The 23,708-nt window shown below is 38.0% G+C and overlaps 1 protein-coding gene across 4 annotated transcripts in view; it reads right to left on the bottom strand.

The window, feature by feature from the left end:
* Positions 1-23,708, bottom strand: part of SHANK2 (SH3 and multiple ankyrin repeat domains 2) — a 373,648-nt gene that overhangs the window by 235,142 nt on the left and 114,798 nt on the right. For 3 of the 4 annotated variants that reach the window (XM_060687619.2, XM_034417321.3, XM_034417322.3), the window contains exon 11: positions 1,554-1,860. In XM_060687619.2, coding sequence (XP_060543602.2) covers positions 1,554-1,860 — 307 coding nt within the window. Of the gene's footprint in view, positions 1-1,553; positions 1,861-9,816; positions 11,019-23,708 lie in introns of those variants that run through there. The other variant, XM_060687620.2, reaches the window with a different exon arrangement.

Genomic DNA, 23,708 nt, shown 5'->3' with positions numbered 1-23,708 from the left:
AATATTTATTTATTTATTTATTTATTTATTTATTCATTCATTCATTCATTCATTCATTCATTCATTCATTCAATTTATATACCGCCCTTCTCCTATTGGACTCAGGGCGGTGCACAGCCAAGGATAAAAAACATACCAATACAAAATTTAAAATCAATTAAAAGAATTATACAGCTTTGGCCCACAGTTTAAAACAATCCATTTAAAACCCAATTTACACTTAAAAGCTAAGAAGCTAACAAGAGCTAAAAAAGAGGGAGGGGGGTTCACGCCAGTCCTGCTTGATGGAAAAGAAAAGTTTTTAGGGCATGGCAAAAGCCCTGGAGATCAGGTATCCTTCGTATCTCCAGGGGCAAATCGTTCCAGAGGGCAGGTGCTGCCACAGAGAAGGCCCTCCCCCTGGGGGTCGCCAGCCGACATTGCCTGGCTGATGGCACCCTGAGGAGTCCCTCTCTGTGGGAGCGTACTGATCAGTGGGAGGCTATTGGCAACAGAAGGCGGTCTCGCAAATACCCAGAATATGCTAATTGATATCCTGGAACTGGAACTATGACGTTGCATAGGTGAGCCCTTATAAGCCAGCAACACTGTGGGTCAAAGTCAGTTCCAAAGTTCAGCTATATGCTATAAAATCATAGCTGTCTTCCACTTCTACCAATTATAATGCTTTCAAGAAAAACAGGAAAACTGCAGATGAGAAATAATTCTAGATAATGAAGTGTCCTTTCCCCTTTCATTTTTGAAATTATGACGCAAATTGAAACCCACAAAAATAGCCTGCATTTTTTAGAAACCTTTAAATACACATGTCACCCAAACAAGACCTACTGTCCCTAATAACAGACTTTAGAATTTGGAGGGTGCATGCTACTTACAAGCAGCCTCACTTGTGCAACTTTATTCACTTTGCAAATGACCAAAGTTCCTTCTGTCTCTTGAGTCTCCACATAAAACATCGTTTATGGAAGAAGGGCTAAACCTAAACTCTCTGTATCAGACTATCAAGAGTTTCCAGGGAAGATAATTTGGAAAAGTTACAAATTCATTCTTGTTCCATTCTTGTTACCTAGCTCCATGACAGCTTCCCAGAATCTTGCAAGATATTGGTATTATCCAGGGGTGAAATCCAGCAGGTTCTGACAGGTTCTGGAGAACCGGTATCAGAAATTTTGAGCAGTTCAGAGAACCGACAAATACCATCTCTGGCTGGCCCCAGAGTGAGGTGGAAATGGAGATTTTGCAATATCCTTCTCCCAGGAGTGGGGAGGGAATGGGGATTTTGCAGTATCCTTCCCCTGCCACACCCACCAAGCCAGGCCCACAGAACCGGTAGTAAAAAAATTTGGATTTCACCATTGGTATTATCCATATCCTATGTCCCATTAGAATTCTGACCAATGCACAGAGCAGGAAGAAGCATTTATTTGTATCTTTTTTGGGTGATGACAAATACTTGTGTGGAAAAAGACGGCATAGAGATTGTGGTATAATAGGAGACTTGCAGAAATTAGACTAAAATTCTCATTTTAAAAAAGCCAACAGTGCAAAGTTACCTGATGTGCCGTTGCTGCTGGCGCTTTGCATCCTCTCCTAGCCTATTTAATGATGGAGAGCGGCTCCGAGAAGATGAAGTGTAACTTCCCACAGTTTTCACAGTTCCATTAGGATTATTCTGCATCTGTTGGAATAGGTGAGGTGAAAGGCTACGGTGTGAAGAGGGTAAAGGGGAGGCTGACCAGTCAGGAAGATTGACGTTCAAATTGTTATCGCTATTAGACCGAAGCAAGAGGCGAGGTGTGGCCAAAGTGCTGTGCGGTTTCCGTCGTCTGTTTGAGTAAGTGGGAGCCTCTCTGAATGGCACTGCAATAAAAGAGAGAAAAGCACTGAGAAAAGCTCTTTTAAAAACACTTATCATAGCCTGCAAACATTTCAGTCTAGTATTATTTTAATTTTAATTTTTCGTATAGAGTATTAAAAGTGGATTGCCTATTCAGGTGAACGTTGCAATTGTATTTAGACAGAAATTCAAATTAAAACCATTTCCACTGGAAAACTTTTAAAATGAACCAGATTTAATGAGATTAGTATAATCTTGTACTCATTACAGGTGGCTCTTGGATTTATGACCACAACTTGGACCAGCATTTTCATTCCTAAGCAAGGCGGTTGTTAAGTGAGTCAGGGCCAATTGTAAATCCTTCTTTGCCATGGTTCTTAACCAAATCACCGCAGTTAAATGAATCACTTGATCACTAAGTGAATCTGACTTTCCCCACTGAATTTGCTTGTTGGAAGCTGGTGGAGAAAGTTATCCTGTGCAAAGATGTGCGAGGAAGGAAGGAAGGAAGGAAGGAAGGAAGGAAGGAAGGAAGGAAGGAAGGAAGGAAGGAAGGAAGGAAGGAAGGAAGGAAGAAGGAAGGAAGGAAGGAAGGAAGGAAGGAAGGAAGGAAGGAAGGACGAAAAGAAGAAAGGAAGGAAAGGAAGGATGGAAGGGAAGGGAAGGAAGGAAGGAAGGAGGGAAGGAAGGAAGGAAAGAAAGAAAGAAAGAAAGGAAGGAAGGAAGGAAGGAAGGAAGAAAGAAAGAAAGAAAGAAAGAAAGAAAGAAAGAAAGAAAGAAAGAAAGAAAGAAATGCAAATACATGCCAATTGCCATCTGCCTGAATTTTGATCATGTGACAGTGGGGGCACTGAGACAATCGTTAAGTGTGAAGAGCAGTCATAAATCACTTGTAATTTCAAATGGTTACTAAACAAATGGTTTTAAGTCAAGGACTATCTGTAGAGATCAGAGTTTCTCAACCTTGGGAGCTTGAAGATAGGTGAACTTCAACTCCCAGAATCCCCCAGCTAGCAGCACTGGCTGGGGGATTCTGGGAGTTGAAGCCCATCCATCTTCAAGCTTCCAAGGTTGAGAAATACTGGTATAGGTAGAATACTGTTAATAGTATAGAATTATTATTCAAGAATAAAGAATTGGAAGTTAAGACTCAGCAATGAAGATAAAATATCTGACCAATGAACAATGAGCAGTATGAATAGTTTCATTAAAAAAAGAAGTAGTAAATGTTATAGTATGGCAAGAGTAGACAGCTTGTCATCCTGCAAAATAACTTATTTATGACAGAAAACAACAACAGATTTTTCTCACCCACAATTGGCCCTTAAGCTAATTTGCTTTGCAGTTACAAGAAACACAGAATAAGATACGAGATTCCACCCTAGAGATATCGCCTCAAGAGAAGGAGGTTAAAAGGAACAAAAAATGCTAGTATTCTCAAGCAGGTTTTTTTTTCATTTACTGATGTTTCTGCAAATCCAGGAGTGTCAACTTACATAAGGCTCTCAGACTGAAGTCACCAACCCTGACCTTATTACCTTGTACCACAATTTCATATTGCCAAGCAAGCGCCGTACTGCTGCTCCCTTGGACTGAAGTGAATAAGGGGAAGATAGAAGATAGTTCAGCTGCCCAACCGAGTAAAAACATTGGTTCCAAAAACACACTAGCCTCTAATCCCATTATGGGGCAAAGCCACCTTTCTGATCACTCCTAAAAATGGAAGAAGGTGATGGCAAGTTCTAGGCAGGAGATACCAGAAGGTAGGACAAAATGAAGCTTCCTTGATATTAGGGCAACAGTTGCTCTGACTCTTCAGGCAAGCTCACCAAAACTGATTAATTATAGCATTTGCTCTGGAGCAGCAGCTGTACTGAAAGTTAATCACGTGGCATCCATGCGGCATCATGAGAAACAACAGCACAGGTGAGATCTTAGCAATCTGGTTTGTGGAAGGGATCTGAGTTTTTATCCACATTATAAAAATGTATTGGCATTGCATGATGACCTATGTTCAGGGGGTTACCCAGCATGCAAAGTTCTCACCTTTTTCAGAACTACATGTTGGTTATCTGCTGAACCCACAGAAGCTATGACCCCTTTTAAACACAGCAAAAAATGTTTTTCCACCGGTGAATCTATTATGGCACTTGTTAAAGGGTTTTCAGTTAACTTCACTCATTCTCACTGGATCATGGGGGGGGGGGAATCCTTAAATAAATACTCAGATCGTTGTTAAATATTAAAAATTACAACATGAAAAGGAAAAAGAAAATCCTTTTTTTAGAAAAATGGAATCAAATGATTGTAAGCTAGGCTGAAGTAGCTTTCAAACTTCAGTTCCATTTATGCAAAATCCATATTTAACAATTTTATTGTCATCATCTCTTACCAAAAAGAGAGAGAGAGAGTACATAAATATTAGGACATGAACAAAAACGAATGCAAGCAGCTCAAATGGGCAGCTGTTATAAAAGAATATTACACAGAAAAGCCAAGCTCTGCAAGAACCCTTGAATCTTCCTTTGAATTCCCAGATCCTGTGAAACACTGTGTTAGCATAATACTTCCCAAGATCAGATTTCATATGAATTAATACTTGTAAAAATTGTTTAAAAAACATAAAACTTTTAAATTGCCATGAAAAGAGAAATCCAAACAAATAAGGATCAACACTTGTAAAGGGAATTATGTAAGTCCATTTCTCTTTTCAGACATATCTCCACTGTCTCTCTTCTTTCCCAGTGTGAAAGTACTTCAACTATGTACCATACCCCTGGCGGGTGAGCGTGCAAGCACACAAAGCTGCATTTTCACAACCAGTGTGTGCAAAACCATCTCCTCTCCTCACTCACCCCACTGCCAGTCCACAGAGCCAGAAAGATAGGACATTGCTGTGCTATACAACAACCTTCTGAAGCCCCTCTTTACCTTAATTCCAATGATTTCCCCAGCTGAATGCTAGTAGAGGTTATGAATCAAATTGTTGGTTTATTTATATATTAGAATTATGACTGTTTTCCCACAAGAGTAACAAATAGTTTACACAATACCATGCCTAGTTTCCCCCTAAACAACTCTACAGTTAGACTGAAAGATAGTAACTAGCCCCAAATCTGGGTGCAATTCAAGGTCCTAGTTGTCATCTCAGGGACCTTCTCTTCCCGGTCACATCTACTCGACCCACTAGAGCGGGCAGGCAAGAAATGTTGTGGGTCCTATCCCCCAGGGAGATACACCTATTGTTTTATTAATTTATGATTTGCTTATTTTCTTCTATTAGTTTTATTTTTTTATATATGATGTTTTTATATTCATGTAAGCCGCCTTGAGTTGCTATGTGCAAATAGGTGGCAATATAATTTTTCTAAAATAAATAAATAAATCACCAAATTTCTATGGAGTCACGAATCTCTCCAACAACCTAATAATTAAAACATTCTGGCTCTCCTTGCTGTTGATACAAGATTAGGAGGCCAAAATGGGAAAATATGCAGAAATAGAAAAACTGACTACTCTTAACTAAGTACTCCTAGACCAGTGATGGCTAACCTTTTGACCATTGTGTGCCAAAAGTGGGGGGAGCACGGGGACATCACACATACGCTTGCCCACACCCATAATTCAATGTGCATGCACATGCAACACACACACCCCGCGGGGCCATTTCCGGCCTCCGGAGGGCCTCTGGTGGGTGGGGAAGGCTGTGTTTGCCCTCCCCAGGCTCCTAGAAAGGCACCGGAACCTGGGGAGAGCGAAAAATGGGCCTTCCCCACCCACCCTGGAGGTCGGAAACAGCCTGTTTCCCAACCTCTGGTAGGCCCGGAAAACTGAGCTAGGGCAATGCTCGCATGCCCACCGATATGGCTCTGCGTGCCACCTCTGGCACACATTCCACCTGTGGCACACATGCCACTTGTGGTACACATGCCATAGGTTCGCCATCATGGTCCTAGACAAACAACCATTTTTTAAGGGACAGTTCGAAATTACAACAGCACTGAAAAAAGTGATTTATATGATCATAATTTGGGTGCTTGGAAACCAGCATGTATTTACAATAGTTGCAGTGCTCCGGGATCACACCTTTCGCAATTTGCAATCTTCCCAGCCGGCTTTCAACAAGCCAGATGGCATGTTCCCAATGGGGAAAGCCAGATTCATTTAATGATCACCTGATTCACCTAACAACTGTGGCAAAAAAAGATCGTAAAATTGGGTGTGACTCATTTAACCATCACCTTGCTTAGCAACCAAAATCAAGCAGGCATGGCTCCCTTACATACAATATATTGTACAACAAGGCAAACTAAGACATTTAGACTCTGGGTTTTGAAGATGAAAGAGAAATAGAATTTTTTAAAACTGAAAAAACAAAGTATAATATTTAAGAAGTAGTTAGTGTTGGGGGGGAAATAAAAGGAAGAGGGAAATGCACTACCGAATGCTTCTGTTTACAGTATATTCTGTATTAGACTATATGTTCATGAAGCTCTCTTTTTTTATTCCTTACTTTTTTACGATGCTTGTGCAATAATAGAACTAATCAAATCTCTAACAAAAAACAACAGCAACCCTTCATGTTCTTTCTTTCTTTCAGAAGTTAAGATGTGATGACCATACATCTTAAATGCATAACTCTGGATGGGGAAACAATCTATATAAAAACAATATAAACACCCTGTAACCATTTCAAATAAATCAATATGAAAAGAAAAACAACCTAGCTGTTGCACAAAAGCAGACAAGACATATATTGGGCTTCAAACAAGAGAAAACCCACTTTTAACAACTTCCCATAAAGCTAAAACAACTGGGGCCCTCCCAATCTCAGGCAGGAAGGCTGTTCTATGGCACAGGGGTTGTGACAGTATGATATCGTAGGCCTTTTCAGTCCTACAATATCATACTGATTAATAAAAAAAAAACCCCACCTAGAGTATGTATGTTGGATGTATGTTGGACCTGATAGAACAGGCAAAAGGCTAAAGGCTAAAACAACTGGGACCCTCCCTTCTGCCTGTATCTTAAGAGGTTGATGTGAATTTGTTATCAATATGTCTCTGGCAAGCCTCGGAGATGTCAAAATCTCATGTCTATCATGATGCTGTTGTGTAATTATGTCTTTACATAATACATAAGTATTAAGTCTTGTCTTTTTGTGACATCACAAATGACATCATTTGTCTCCCTTGCAGAAAACCTTGTGTACCTGTTTTCAGTCTTTTTTAGTAACTAGGTCATGTTGGATTTGTGGATGCCCTGAATTTCTACTTCTTAAATTTTACAGAAGTAACCACTTCTATTTCCATTGGTTAATGAGCAGCAAATGTAGTTCAGATATGTTATATAAAGATTGATGGTTACAGGTATCAATATGCATTCTTTAAGAAACGTCATCATTTTATTCATTAACTGAATTTCTTGAATTCTTTCAAATAGCCAAGAACAATGTTTGCACATGTAGCAACAAGAAATAATAGCCCTTGGCTGCAACTAACTGACTTTGGTCAATCTTAAAAAGAGCTACATATGATGAGATCTGGTTAGCAGCTAAATGGAAGATGACCAAAAGTTCACAGGAGGAGAGACTAGAATGAAGAGTTTTAAAAACATCCTGGAAAAAGACAGTGGCAAACTATTACTGTATTAATGCCAAGCACACTAGGAATGTCCATGTAGTCACTCAAAACTGAGTATGCTTCGTGAAAGATTTTACCTTTTTAATAACTAAAATTACCTACATCACTTCAGAACAAAATCATTATACTTTTTTCATTTAACACCTTCTGGACAACTGATTCCATTTCATGACAGGGAAATGGCCTTTCCTGTGTTTTTTGGTTTGCATTCTTCCAGAACATGTACTAGCTCAAAGACCATTCGTGTTTATTCTGCCTTAAATGAAGTTTCCTCACATATTCTGGACTGAATCCAGAACATTTAAAACAAAACAAAAATGTTGACTCGGGAAACATCCACGTGAAAAGTTTTGTCAGCTTGAGAGTAGCTGCAGATCTCACCCTATAACATCAGCAATCTTGAGAACTAAGCGGATTCATTTCTAGCTCAGCAACATTATAGTTGAAAGTCCTGTAACTCCATTTCCTCCTATAATGAACTTTGCTCTCAGCCCTCTTCCCAGTTCTAGTACTTCAGATCATATAAGGGGTATACTAGCCTGAAAGCTTTGATGTTGTTCCCTTTTCAGTAATTGAAAGAAATGAGAATAGGTAAAATGGGTGACAAAATGGGTTTGTCAAATTCCCCCTTTCTTCTATATGAACCCAGCTTGTAAGGACTGGACTACTGGTGTGTTTCTTCTTCCCTATGATTGACATTGCTGAATAAACTGCAGGACCCAAAACATTGGCTCCTTGTTTTACCATTTGTGAGTCAAAGTCAAAGCCTGACTAGGTGGCTCAGTGGCTAAGACACAGAGCTTGTTGATCAGAAAGGTGGGCATTAAGCGGTTCGAATCCGTACTGCAGGCCTCCTGCATGAGCAGGGGCTTGGACTATATGATCTCCAAGGTCCCTTCCAACTCTGTTACTGTTACTGTTACATTGGCTCCTTGTTTTACCATTTCTGAGTCAAAGTCATCCTACTTCCAAGGGTCTAATAAAAGAAAATACTGTAAACCATGTGGAAGTGCTGAATTCAACAAGGTGGAACCAGATTGCACTTGTTTGGATGTCGGTTGGTGCTAAAGGACAAGGGAAGGAAGAGCAATTTTTTCTATTTCCTCCTTCAGCCTGCAGTCTCCATTGTCATCTTCTCTTCTGGAGTGACCTTCCAGAACATTGTGAGAAGGGACTTGGAAAGCTGCAGAGGGGAACAGGAAATCAGAAGAAGTGTAACCCTGCCTCCCTTCTCAGGGAAAATGCTTCTTTCTTTCTTTCTTTCTTTCTTTCTTTCTTTCTTTCTTTCTTTCTTTCTTTCTTTCTTTCTTTCTCTCTCTCTCTCTCTCCCTCTCCCTCCCTCCCTCCCTCCCCCTCTCCCTCCCTCCCTTTTCCAAACAAGGATTCAAACTGTATACAGATCTCAGCTTAATTATACAGCAAAAAACAAAAACAATAACACAGATTTAATCTATGGAATCCAATTTAATTTTTTCCTAAATTGTACTGTAAATCCATAGTAAGGCTCCTACATTTAAGGAGAAACAATGTACCAAGTAATTTTCTTTAAGAACATATCCCCTCTTTTCTCACTACGTGGCATTATTATTAGATTTTATTACTTTGTGAATTATTTTCACTTGATGTTGAAAACAAAATCTTCTTTTAAATATTAAGTTTAAAATGGGTGCAGTTTTTAAATGACTGGTGCACATATCATAAGTATTATAAGAAAAATTAAGGACAGAAACAAGCCTCCTGCTCACTATGTTTTCTTTCCTTTTCCCCCCGTATAGTTTGGACAATACAACTGGACAGATATTTCCAATCTCCTTCCTAGATGTACTATTTTTGTAATAAAATTGCATATGAAAATGTACAGAATAAGAGTACACATTCTACAAGTTATAAAGGATTGGTTTCCACTTTTACATTCATTTCTTTTCCATAATCAGTTATACTTGTAATGTTTTAGATGATATATAAAAAGCATCCCTCTAAATAATCCCTAGATAATTATCATGATTATAATGGATTAAAAATATTTCATAACCTCCAAAATGTTCTTCCACAAACACTTAATAATATATTAAAGAATTCTTTACACTTACTAAAAGCATACATTAGGAAACAACAGAATTTTTTAACACATGGAATAATTCAAAAACATACCAAAGCGAGCAACTTACAGGCAAGCTCTTATAATGAGTTGTCTAAAAGAAAGCCTAACATAAAGGAATTCTAGAAAAAAATACAGAAGGAACTTACTATAATTATAGTAACTAGCAGACCACATTAAGCGCGCAGGAAAAAAAATAGCAGTTCTTAAGCATCAAGTGCTTTGTGTTCAATGCTTACCTTCTTTCTTTGTTAAGGCATTTAACAAAGACTTCATTTTTCCTTTTACTTAAGCAGCAATCCCCTCATTATATAACCTTTGCTGAAATGAAACAGGAATAAAAGCTACCCAGTTTCTATACTATTTAACTGCCTGAATTCTGGCATAAGCATCAGATTTCTGGGCACTGTATAACTACAAGCATAGCTGGGCATCCAGTTCCCAACATTCTGGTGAAAAAGCCCACCCCACATTCTGTCTGTCAGCTGGGAGCCAACTGTGCGTAGACTGGAGCTGCTCAAAAAACCTTCCTGCATTTCGTAGTATTAGTCATGTGAACACCATCGGCAGAGTCTTTCAAATGTTCTCCCGCTTTTGTAAATAAGACATTTATGAGTAAGAAAATAGGGATGACTGAAACAGAGAGACAGCGCAGACCGAATATAGACTAAATTAACATTTGGAAATAGAAGAAGAGTTATTCATTTTTTTTCCTCAGGGCTGCATTTCACAAACTAAGCAGAAAAAGCTTAAAAGAGAGGGCGATACAGAACTGATGAAATGCAATCATCCTTAAACCCTAAATCCTTCCTGACAAATAACAAACAACAATGTGTTCTACTGTACAGGTAGCGCTCAACTTACAACAGTTTGTTTAGTGACTGATCAAAGTTACAATGGCACTGAAAAAAGTGATTTATGACCATTTTTCACACTTATGACCATTGCAGCATTCCTCATAGTCACATGATCCAAAATTCAGATGCTTAGCAACTGGCTCATATTTATGATGTTTGCAGTGTCCCTGGGTGATGTGATCAGTTTTTGCAACCTTCTGACAAGCAAAGTCAATGTGGAAGCCAGATTCATTTAGCATCTTTGTAACTAACTTAACACCTGCGGGGATTCACTTAACGGTGGCAAAAAGGGTTGTAAAATGGGACAAAATTCACTTAACAGCCTCGCTTAGCAACAGAAACTTTGGGCTCAATTGTGGTCATAAGTTGAGGACTACCTGATTTCCTATGCCTTACTAGTATACAAATAACTTTTTTTGAGTTTCATAGTCTTCTTGTTGATTCATATTTGTAAAAATGCAGGGTCTTTTTTATTCTTCAGTTTCATTAAGGTGTCACCTCATAGACTACCTACAGTAAATGGAGCTCCTCCAGGATAATCACAATGATGCTACATCAATTGTGACTTTAATGAAGTCTATCTATTCTGCCGTTGGTCATCCACTTTGCTATCTTTGCCAGTATATAAAATTTTAAAGAGGGCAGATATTTTCATAAGATGTCCAAAATGTAATAATCTGACCCTGGTCATTTCTGTTTTAAGTGAGAACTCTGAACTAATTTGTTGTATGAGCCATTTGATACCTGTCTTGACTATCTTTGGTACTCCCAGAAGTTTCTTCCAACATCAGTTCAAAAACATCAATACTCTTTATATCTAGCTTCTTTCTTCAAAGTCCCATGTTTGCTTCCATAAGGATGCATGATTCGGATCTTTGTATATATAGACAAGTTATGGTATCTGAATATTTTTCCATGGCCTTCATTGCTATTGCCAACCAAGTGCCAGTCAGTGGCATATTTCTTGATTGCCAGTTTCTATACTACTGATAGTGCATCCAAAAATCAAAAAATAAATTGGGAGTAGCATTTATTTTTTATGTACTGCACACTGGAAATGATATAATGTACTATATTCCTTATTAAGAAAATTGAAGTACCGTTATGTAAAATTACTTGTACTTTCAACCACAATATTAATTTTGTAGTGTGATAAAAAAATTTGGCCTAAACATGAAAACATAGATTGATTTCTAATTTATTACCAATTACTAATAATATTCACACTTCAACATTGTCTCCTATTGTTTGCAGACTTTGTACAATTAAATTCTGGATCTTTTAATTGCTAGGATGTTTTCTTCAGGAATTAAAAAAAAAGGAAAATATAATTCATAGGAAATTAAATATTTACCCTCTATAGTTTAGATACAATTGCTGCAAAAATAGTAGTAAGCATAAATATGTAATGCAAAGAATTTAGAATTCACTTAATATTGCAGTGTTTATGTTTCCCTTAATTTACATGAAACACCTTCTAAATTTTAATAAGCCACCTTATTATTTTTTAGGTTTGGATTTTAAACATCTGGTTTAGCAAAATGACTCAGAAAAAAAGTTCCTTTACATGAAAAATGCACATGATAATTAAAAACACACACAAACAGACATTGTACTTCATTTCATCCCAAATTCTCTTCCAAATTCCTTTATAATAAATATAAATTAGATGCTATTACTACTGACTAGGTTTTTTGCATTTGTCTACCCATTGTGTTTGGTTAAAACACAGACAAGGATATTAAGGCTAAAAAATAATCCGAGGTTATAGTGGCTGACTTTTAAAGTAAGTTTGTGATTAATTTTTATAATGCTGGTATATAAATGAAAGAAAGATCTTTTACTCAACACAGTTTTTATAACTTTTTTTAAATAAACTGTATCAGTAACTTTAGTTATAGAAAAATAAATAATAAATCAAATACTCTCATCTTAGTAAAAAGGGACCAATTTCTTTTAAATAGCATACATCTCTATGATTTACTTCAATAATGTATCTGAAATATTTACGTCCATCAATATTTAATTCTTATTTTATACTTTGTGGCAGATTTGTGTTGTGCTACCATTATAAAGCATAGCATAGACTAGGTTGTCAGATTTTAACCCTTGTGTTCATACACAGGCATATTCTTATTTTCATCTGCCAAATAATAATTAAGCCTTTGAAATAAGAATCAAAACATTTTTCAAAAATCACCCACACGAGACTTTGATAGTGACACTCGCATGTCAGCACACTGTATAAATGAAGAAATTATTCTTGGCACAGTTTCAGTTTTGGCACAGTTAAAAGACGAACATAGATTTAAAAAATTTAATATGAAGAATGAATTCAGAATTTTCCATTTGTATGGTTGGATATTTCCCCTACACCTTCCCAATTACTATTATACTACCAGGACTTCCTCCAAAGTCCTTTTTAAATCACATTAATAATATATATTTGAATATGTTTGACTGAACTAATTTGAACCCAGTTATCTTTTTTTTCCCCCCTCCATAGAAGTAAATCTGCAGACTTTCAATGGGATTTATGAACAGAACTGCTTGAGGAACATTTGCTATTATATATTTTCTGTACATAGCCACAAAAAATGCTGGTAAAAATCCAGTACACTTTTAGGACGGAAGAAGCAGTATCAACATTTGGTTGTTAGGAGATCAGCAAAAAACATTTTGCTGCCTGAATTATAGGAAAGATTGTGTTCCCGTGTACAGGTAGTCCTTGACTTACAACAGTTCGTTCAGTGACCATTCAGTTACAACACTGAAAAGAAGTGACTTATGACCATTTTTCACACTTTAAGAACATTGCAGCACACCCATGGTCATGTGATTTACATTTGGATGCTTGACAACAGGTTCATATTAATGACGGTTGCAGTGTCCTGGGGTCATGGGATCATCTTTTGCAAACTTCTGACAAGCAAAGTCAATAGGGAAGCCAGATTCACTTAACAACCATGTTACTAACTTAACAACTGCAGTGATTCATTTAACAAACATGGCAAGAAAAGTCGTAAAATGGGGCAAAACTCACTTAACAAATTTTTCACTTAGCAACATAAATTCTGGTCTCATGGTTGTAAGTCGAGGACTACTTGTACAAAACTTAGCAAGACCGAGAGTAGAATCTCCTTTTGATTTTTCTCTACACTCAAGTAAAGCAATTAGGAGACTTAATCCTGACTGACACCAACACATGCCAGTGAGGCATCATAAAGCTCTCAGGATTTTGGTGGGCTACATTTTACATTTACCCTTCTAAGAGTCATCTTACTTAGGACTGATGAGCCCTGAATTTCAATAATATCTGTGGGGTGGTGGTGTTATATTGATGCTTATCTTTCTCTAACAAGTATGTGCTTAGGTATTAAGAGCATCATCCAAGGCTCTTCTTCCAATATGCTTCCATTAATAAATCTCAAAACAGCTTTCTTACCTTGGCTTTAGAATATTCTGAAGGAGGATTATTGGCACAACCCTTCATAACCTTTAAATGCCAGGAAAACTCCATATTTTACAGAAAAATCTACACATTATTGCCGTTCCAAATTAACTTCTATTGAGCTCAATAATATTTACTTCTAAATATGTTGTGTATTATTACAACTGGGAATTTCTGTTATAACGTTAATTTTTACTTTATTTTAAAGCACTGTTTTATTTTTAAAACGACATAATTGAAAGGCGAGAGGGATGTGGATGTGTTTCAATAAATAAGTCCATCAATAATACAAATGTTTGCTTTGTACATTTAACAGTGACGTGAAGAACTAAAAAGTATTCAGATACATCTCATTGTAAAATGGTGACTTTTAAAATAAAATAAAACTGTCCTCCCAATAAAGTATTAGTATTTGGAAGAGAACAGAATTCCATCAGGGATATACTTGGCACTGAATGTTTAATATACTTTGAGGATAAAATCATCTGTCTCCATGGTGATCTGAACACCTATTGAGGTGTCCAATATTCTGCCTTTCTCAACATCGTGAATTTCTGCTTATGCTGTTTGAAAGGTATTGACAAGATTTACACCAAAAGCAGTCAAAGGCTTGACTTCTTGATCATTGTCACCTTGATCAACTTACAGGGCAGGGGAGGGGGTGATGCTGGTGACTGCAGGATTGTACAGTGGAGTACCTTTGGGGGGTGGGATGCTATCATGCAGTAAGTTCTGATAAGCAACCTTTCCTGAATCCAGAGATTTTTACAACTATCGGCCAGTAACAAGTATCTCCTTTTTGAGCAAGCTGCCTGGAAAAAAAAAACCTGATTATCTGGACTGACTGCAGTCTTGGGTTTAGGCATGGCCAAGCAAGAAATTATCTTCAGTCATCCTGGTGAGTGACAGGAGAGAGACAGAGAATGTGTGGGATTCTGTTTCTCGTCCCAAAGGTGCTTTTTCAAGAGGCAACTGGACTTTCTGGTTTTTCTTTGAAGGCGTTTTCCTTCTCATCCAAGAAGCTTCTTCAAGAGCTGAAGAAGCTTCTTGGTTGAGAAGAGAAATGTCTTCAAAGAAAAACCAGAAAGTTCAGTTGCCTCTTGAAGAAGCACCTTTGGGACAAGTGTGACCTGGGTGACTGAGAATCTACATAGACGGTTCTGTTTCTCCTTGATGTCTCAGTGGTTGTGAGATATAAGCCACCATTGTGTCCTCCAGGATTAATTTCATGCAGCTGGAGTGGGAATCACTGTTTTGTAGTGCTTTTACTCCTACCTGAAGAGTTTATTTATTACTACCAGGAAACTGTTTCAACCCCTTTCAAAACTATATTGTGGGAAACTGTGGGACGCCATTGTATCCATAAAATTATATAATTGTCGCAGTTGTATTTTAAGCCCCAAGTCACGGGCCTGGTGACTCAGCAGACTAAAAGCATTGTGATTAACACCAGCTGTCTGCAATTACTGTAAGTTTGAATCTCACCAGGCTCAAGGTTGACTCAACCTTCCATCCTTTCTAAGGTAGGTAAAATGAGGACCCAGATTATGGGGGCAATAAGCTGACTTTGTATAAATATACGAAAGTATGAAGGCTATTGCTTAACGCATTGTAAGCCGCCCTGAGTCTCCGGAGAAGGGCAGCGTATAAATCAAATTTAAAACACACACACACACACACAAGAGAGAGACAAAATAATAGAGGTCCCTGGGCAACAACCAAGCATTGACTGCTAACCCCTACTCCACTTTTCTCCACTGCTACTACACCTCCTACTATTGCTCCTCCAATTACTATTTTAGTGAGTCCTACTCAGTGGTAGGATTCAAATAATTTAATAATGGGTTCTTTGCCCTAATGACTGGCTGGGTGGCTGTGGCCATGGCAGGGGGTGTAACAGGCAGCGCTCGGCCTCCTGCACCTCCCTGGGAGAAAAAACAGGTCACGGGAGGGGCACGCTGCACCCTGCCCCGCACCCCGTTTTGGGCCTAGTAGGCCTCCCTGCAGCCTCCTGAGAGCAAAAACGGGCCATGGGGGCCCGCGCACCATTTTGGGCCTAGTAGGTCTCCCTACACTTACCTAGGAGCCAAAACGGGGCATATGGAGACTCCTGGAAGGGGTGGGGCGGGGCCATCCAGCAATTTAACAACCTGTTTGCCCAAACCGGACCAAACTGGCTAAATCCCATCACTAGTACTGGAGAAGATATCTTTTTCTAACTGCTTCAGACTGCTTTATTTCCAACAAAAAACAGACTGCCTTCCTTGACTCCCATACACTAACACTCCAGCTGTCTCTCAGCACAGCTTTTATAGCCAAGTGCTGTGCTGACTTAAGAGAGGGCTTAAAGAGGCAGGATAACATCTGCATAGGGGCTAGCCATATGGGCAGCCTGTCCGCTCACAGTAACACATACAAAATCATAAGGAATGATTAATAAAGAATTTGGGGAAATGTGTATTCAGACTAATATTATATCATCATCATCATCATTTTATTTCTATACCGCCCTTCTCCCAAAGAACTCAGGGCGGTGTACAGCCTATTAAAAGCACAAAGACAAACAACAATTAAAATAATTTAAAATTATTAAATAATTTCGGTTCAATATTAAAACCCCAAAAAATTTAAAACATCCAATTTAAAATCATTACGGCGGAACAGCAGGGTCTTAAGGGCACAGCGAAATACCCTGAGGTCGGAGATCTTACGCATTTCCAGGGGCAGTTCATTCCACAGGGCTGGGGCTCCCACAGAGAAGGCCCTCCCCCTGGATGTCGCCAGCCGACATAACTTGGCCAATGGCACCCTGAGGAGACCCTCTCTGTGGGAGCGAACTGGCCAGTGGGAGGCTACTGGTGGCAGAAGTCGGTCTCGAAGGTACCTGGGTCCTATGCCATGGAGCGCTTTAAAGGTGGTAACCAACACCTTGAATCGCACCCGGAAGACCACTGGGAGCCAGCGCAGCTCGCACAGGAGGGGTGTCACGTGGGCACAACGGGTTGCACCATAACCACCCGCGCGGCCGCATTCTGGACCAGTTGGAGCCTCCGAGTGCTCTTCAAGGGGAGCCCCATGTAGAGAGCATTACAATAGTCCAGCCGGGAGGTGACAAGGGCATGAATGACCATGTGCAAGGCATCCCGGTCCAGAAAGGGCTGCAACTGGCAAATCAGGCGAACCTGATAAACCCCCCCCCTGGCCACAGCCGTCATATGCTCTTCAAAAGACAGCCGTGTATCCAGGAGGACACCCAGATTTGAAAGCACCTGGACACTGAAAATCCATGTAACCTTTGTGGGCAAAAATGCACTTTTAACAGCTTCAGCTGATACAACTACAGTCTTTCTGGGTTAAATTTATCCAGGCCTTTGAATTAGTAACCTCAGGCTGGATTATTAAAGGAAGATCAATGCAAAGTTCTTTCAGAGACAAACACTAAGTGCAAAACCACATAGCATTGTTTTAAAAAAAGAATAAAATAAACATACAAAAAGGCATCAAAAACAAATAAGCATCAAAAGTACACTGGGCTAGTTACTACCTTTCCTATATAGATATGGATATTCGTTTATTAATTAAATATATTTGCATGTCACTGCACTTAAAATGACTCTTGGCAGTTCATTAAAAATATATTATAAAACAAATTTCATATAAAAGTTAAAAATATAACATTATGAAGAAAAAATAATATAATAACCACTCAGATATGGAAAAGCTGTCTGAAAAAGCTCAACCTTTAGAAGCTTGTGAAAAACCAACTAAGACAGAACCATCCTGATCTCCACAAATAGGCTATTCTACAATATTGGCACTGCTACAAAATATCAGTGTCTCCTTGCAGCCCAACTTCTCCAAACTATAGGAATTCCAGTAGGTTTTCATTACTGGAACTGATCAAATAGGCCAAAGTTGGCTGGAGAATGTGGTCCTCAAGACAGAAGATGTAAAGGGTATTAATAGTACAAAATCAGCATCTTAAATTGAATCAAAAAATTAATAATAGAGAACAAGGAAGATGAACACATGCAAACCCCATTCCCAAGCCAACAAAGGGTAAAACATGTTTTAAATCCAGAACATCCTGATAACTTTCAGAAGCAGCTTAGAAAAACACCACCCTAATTTATTAAACAGTTAAAAAGAGGAGGATGTACAATACAACCAGACTTTGCAAGATATTTCGGTCTCGGGCCACCAGGCAGACCAAACCAAGAAATCAACTCCAGAAGAAAGTCTGCAGGTATGATAGTATAACATGAAATGTTAAAGTACAGATGTGCTTTGTTTATCTTGCTGTGCAACTTTTCAGCATCCATGTGAAGATTGTATGTCTGCTTACAAGTGGAAGAATGCTATTACTGTTCCCTTTTATAAAGGGAATGAGCAACAATGAATGCAAAAGCTACAAGAGATCTGTTTAATAACTATGCCTGGAAAAATGCTTGGCAGAATTTTGATTAAAAGAGGTGACAAGGAGATAAAATTATTGGGTTGCTTTATGCTGGACAGTGGATGTCAGTCCAAACCAAGAAACAGATGTCAGGTGTACCTAAATCTACTTTTATTAAGACTGACTTTTTAATGAAAGCTTGCAAGTCTGAATGTGCTTCTCCTCCTCTCTCTCTTTTATCTTTTAAATAAATCTGGGAGGTGTTTGAGATATTTTCTAGTCCATCTCCCCTCATCTGGTCTCAACAATGTTTATCTACTCATTGCCTTGGTAACAGATCTTCTTTCTCTACATTAGGGCCATCCTCTTTAATCCCTACAGTGGGTGTGCAAACCAGACTTTTTTCTCTTTGGAAGCTCACTGGGAAATATATGAATGTAAGAACATTCCGTAAAGCATATGATAGCATGAATGGGTTTCATTTTGCAAAAACAAGAAGTTGAAGCTTGGCTGCTGAAAGCAGTAAGAGAGGAGTACATGATGGAAACAAACATAAGCAAGAATATAAAACTTAGTGAATGGTTCACCCTTGGGCAAGAGTAAGACTCAATGAGATTTTGAAAAAGAGAGACACAGGAAGGGTTTAAAGAACAAATGGCATGCATGGGTGTGATGAGAATAAGGATGGTTTGCAAGGATATGAAAGTCAAAGAGGTATAATGAATGGGATTTAATTGTTGCTGTTGACTTTGTTGCACTTTATCTCCAGATTTTTAATGCATTTTGCATACTACTTCAAACTCTTTTTGCATCCTTTGTCTCACGTCACTTTATCATTAAACAAAACAATGTGAGGCTTATATGTGTGTTTAGTGTATGTACTTTTAAGAAAATGCATCCGAATGAATTAATATTTTTTCTTTTAAAAAAATAAATTTGAGAAAGCTTCTAGAGTTAATGATTTTCTTAATACCAAGAATTTGGAACATTTAAATTGTATTAGTAGGCTGCATTTCCTCTTTGTAAGAACAACTGTTAATGAATCATACTTGTATAAATAACAGATGATTAAAAAAAGAATCTCACAGCAGCACTGCAGGGTTATCTTTGTACAAATATGTAGGTGTTGGTTGGTAGCATTTGCCATTTTCTATACAGTCAACTCCATTAAGAGAATGAAGATGTGAAAATATGTTTGGGATGGTGAATAGGTAATTTAAAGAAAGCCTATTTTTAGCAAGAGACACTGTAATTTACATTTTCATTAAATGCAAGAAAAAAAATTGTCTGTGTTTGGTCCTGCAAATTCACAGATTCAAGATGTCGTTTTAAAAGCTAAAACTAAAGGCTATTTTATAAGCAGTGGCATACCATAATGACTTTGAAATCTAAACAAGCCAATATAAAACTTTTTGAATCATTTTTTTTAATCTAGGATCCATTTTTCACTAATTTGCTTTATTGCGTATGCTATATATGTTTAAGATTTTTGATGCTTTTTATAATTCAAGTTTTTAGATAGTATTTTTAACAATGTTTTATAAAATGGTATAGAAAGTATTTGTTCTGAAGTATGATGTATAAAATAGAATATAAATATAAAATAAAATCAAGAGGATAAGCTTCCTCTAAAATATTCAGGGTTAATTTTCAAAATAGAGAATCATTAATTTCTGTTTTGAGAGAATGTAGTAACTATATTCAATTCACTACTCTGAAAACTAGCATGAAGGAGTCTATTCCACATAAACTGAGCTGTGAAATACTGTGATGTTTCTTGTGTTAATATTTTTATTTAGCATCCTCTTATTTTTAAGCACCCTACAAGAACTATTTTGTCACTGTAACAAAAGTCTTGTGAGAGGGGTTGGGCTAAGAGAGAGTGATAGTCCCATGTTAATTTTTTTATTGTGAATGTTTTATTGTGTAATCTTATATTGTTGTACACACTGCAAGTCTACAGGATCTAGCAGGATGATGATGATGATGATGATGATGATGATGATGATGATGATGATGATGATGATGACGATGTCGATGATGTTACATCAAAGAGATTAAACCAAGCACAAACCAAGCCAAACAAACTTTGAAGTGAGCTTTGCTAAAATTTCTTATAACATGAACATGGGTAATTTAACAGCTGCTGAGTGAACAGGAAATGCAAAGGGGGAATTTGGTAGTTTGATCAAGGAGACTGAAGAAGATAGAGGAGGGAGGAAAGAGAGGAAGAGCCAGGGAGATAGGGATGCTTCTAATTGCAGCTGACTCCACACTGTAGTGCTGATTGCTTACTTTGTGTGATCAGTATTGTTTGATCCAGATCTAACAGAGAAAATTTCAGGGGACACGTAAAGGAACCAGCACCCCGAAGAGCAAGTTCATTAAGTAAGCAAATAAAAGTTTCAAGAGTGGCCAAGAGGGAGGCACTTATTGTTCAACAGAGGAATGTGTCCTCTCAAAGCTTGCAAGGAATGTGCCTAATTTTTTTTCCCTTGAGATAAGTACTGTAAATACTACAAGTGCAGGTTGATTGAGATACTGAAGAAATTAGAAACAAAACTGTTCCCACCACCTCCCTCCAAGCCAAGGAAGGCTGGGATTTCTTAAATTGTGCAAATGAAGTAAAGAACAATTGCACCAAAAACCCTTCCAGAAGATATAAGAAATCTCTTTATGGAAAAATAAAAGATATCTATCACAGCCCAAATCTATCCAGAAGGACTCTTATTATCTGCAACTTCAAAATGAATTCCAAAATTTTACAATTGTTTCTGGATACCTGGATGAAAATAAGTTTTCACAAGACATGGAAGATTGAGGAAGAAGCTTGTACTAGATTTGCAAAGAAGAAGAATCCTGCTTCTACCCTTAAAAGATAAAAGCTACAGGCATGGCCATATGTAGAGTGTAAGGAAGATGGCCTTGATGGAAACATGTACCTAGGCAAAGAGGATGAACCCTTTTTTAAGGCCTGAGAAACAAGATAACATTTAGAATCAGCTCAGACACTTCCTTGACCCACTAGACGGTTTGGGGGAGTGAGGGGGGGAGAGTTATAGCACAATCAGACATGCAATATTCCATGAAGATGATTTTCTAGCCTGGTCTACATAAATGGGCTGACATTATGAAAGACTCTATTTACAAAGGGGCAGTCATCTGTTGGTTTGATGGTTTATCAGAAATGTGTATTGATATTCTGGTGCACAAATTCATGATGCTAGGTAAACACTCCCAACTCTTTCAGACTACTGACAAACATTGTTTCTATTAATCTACGTAGGAATAAGTAATGCAACCAATCCAAGTCCTGAAATAAGTAATACAACCAGTCCAAGTCCACAAGAGAAGATGAAGGAGCAGATGGCTTTCTTCATTCCTTCTTGTTAAAGGATATGGTCCAGGAAGAGAAAAAATGGAAATGAGTAACTGGCTGCAAATATGGTGCTAATGGGAATGGTAGGAGTTTCTTGAAAGCAGAATGGGATTCTGAAATAAGGTGATTTCTGGCAAGTGGTGGGATACATCTCACTAGAATTGGGAATAGATGTGTTTAGAAAGCATCTTGCAACCCTGATTCAGAGAGTTTTAAACTGGGCTCTGTAGAGGAGAGATAAGAGAGCTCCGAAAGTGCCAATGATTGAAATTGGGGATGGAAAGGATATGAAGGTATTCAATAACAAGCACCAAAATATAACAAGGAATAGGTCAGGCCATGTTCCTGTATATGAATATAGCATTAGAAGAATTAGAAGTCTTTTAAAGTAGGAAAACAGGTATGATTTCATAAGCATTATTGAAAACCGGTGTCGAAATGTTTCAATGGAACACACAAATTGAAAGTATAATTTATTCAAAAACAGCAGGCCATTCAAACAGTTGCCTTGGAGAAGATGGGACAAAATTATTTAGGCTTGTTGCAGAGACAGGGGAAAAAAGAATGGGTTCAAATTACAAGGAAGTATATATTGATTGAACCGTAAACAAAATCCAGGCAATAAGAGTTATTCAACAGTGAAAAAGACAGCTTTGGGAGGCAATGGGCTCACTTTGCTATATTTAAGCAGAGGCTGGATGACTATCTGTTGGGGACAACATAGTAATGGATTCCTGAACTAGGAAAAGAATTGGATTACAGGGTCTCTTTCAAACCATGATCATTCATTCACAGACAAAACATAACATCAAACAGAGATCAAAATGAAGGGATGCATGCTCTATTCTACTAAACTATATATTATGAAGGTGGTCAATTGACAATCACTCATGAATAGAATCATTTTTCATCATTCAACCTGCCTGGAACAAACATTTAAACTCATTAAAACACAATGCATAATCACAGAGATGAATGTTTCAAAACAATGGTAGGCAATTTATTTTTCTGTCCTCATTAGGTTTTGTTTTGTTTTTTTATGGAATTTTTAAACGTACAGAAAAAAATACATAAAATAAAATTTAAAAGCAGGAATATCCAACAAATTAACTAAGAAATTATAATATAAAAACAAACAAAAAGAGAAAAAAATCAGCATGAAAAAATACTGAATTCAAGATTTTTATAATTTTTTTAAAGCTGTTTTTTCTACTAATTAAAAAAATGACATATTTTCCTTTGGCATAGATTTCATGTTTAACCAGAAGACATAATTTTAATGCACAACTTGCTACATTATTACTTCATTAAATGAATATGGAAATATATTTAGGTAATTTATATTAACGTCTTGATTTTTCTAGGATTTTTCTCCCTCTTTTCCGTTTAAGCAATAAGTCTTTTCAGAACCTTTGGGAACATCCAATTCAGGGAATCAATACTCATGTACCCAAGATACCTCATTCAGTTTTAGGACTGAGTGCAGATGTGTTTACTCAGGCTACCGTATTTTTCAGAGTATAAGATGCACTTTCCCTCCCCTAAAAGAGTCTGAAAATGTGAGTGTATCTTATACTCCGAATGTAGCCCCAACCCACATCCTTCGGCATCTGTGTGTACTCTTCCTGGGTACAGAGATTGCCACAGACAATGGCTTGTGTTTTTGGGCTCTGCACCTCATGTTTCAGCCTCCAAACGCTCCGTTTGAGAGTTGTTCAAGGCTGTGGGAATCACCAAAGCACATCGCCACTGATCGCCACCTCTGCGCATCGCGTTTTAGGCCTCTGCATGTCCCATTTTTTGCCTTTGTGTGCCATGTTTTCGGGTGGCGATCAGTGGCTATGTACTTTGGCAATCTGTGCAGCCTTGAACGCCTCTCAAACAGAGCGTTTGGAGGCTGAAAACGTGAAGCACGGAGCCCAAAATGGCAATCCGGAACAGCTGCTGCCTTGTCTTACCGCTTCCACGCTTCAGCTGCTTTACTCACTGGAGCTCCCTCCGATGATCAGCTGTGCTTTTGAAGCTGCTTATCAGCCCCAATGTGTATG

The sequence above is a fragment of the Pantherophis guttatus genome, chromosome 1 (genome assembly GCF_059756535.1).
Source record: "Pantherophis guttatus breed Tessera chromosome 1, ASM5975653v1, whole genome shotgun sequence".
Lineage (NCBI taxonomy): Eukaryota > Metazoa > Chordata > Lepidosauria > Squamata > Colubridae > Pantherophis > Pantherophis guttatus.
The sequence above is the reverse complement of the archived record's forward strand: the minus strand, read 5'-3'. Positions and strand labels throughout refer to the sequence as shown.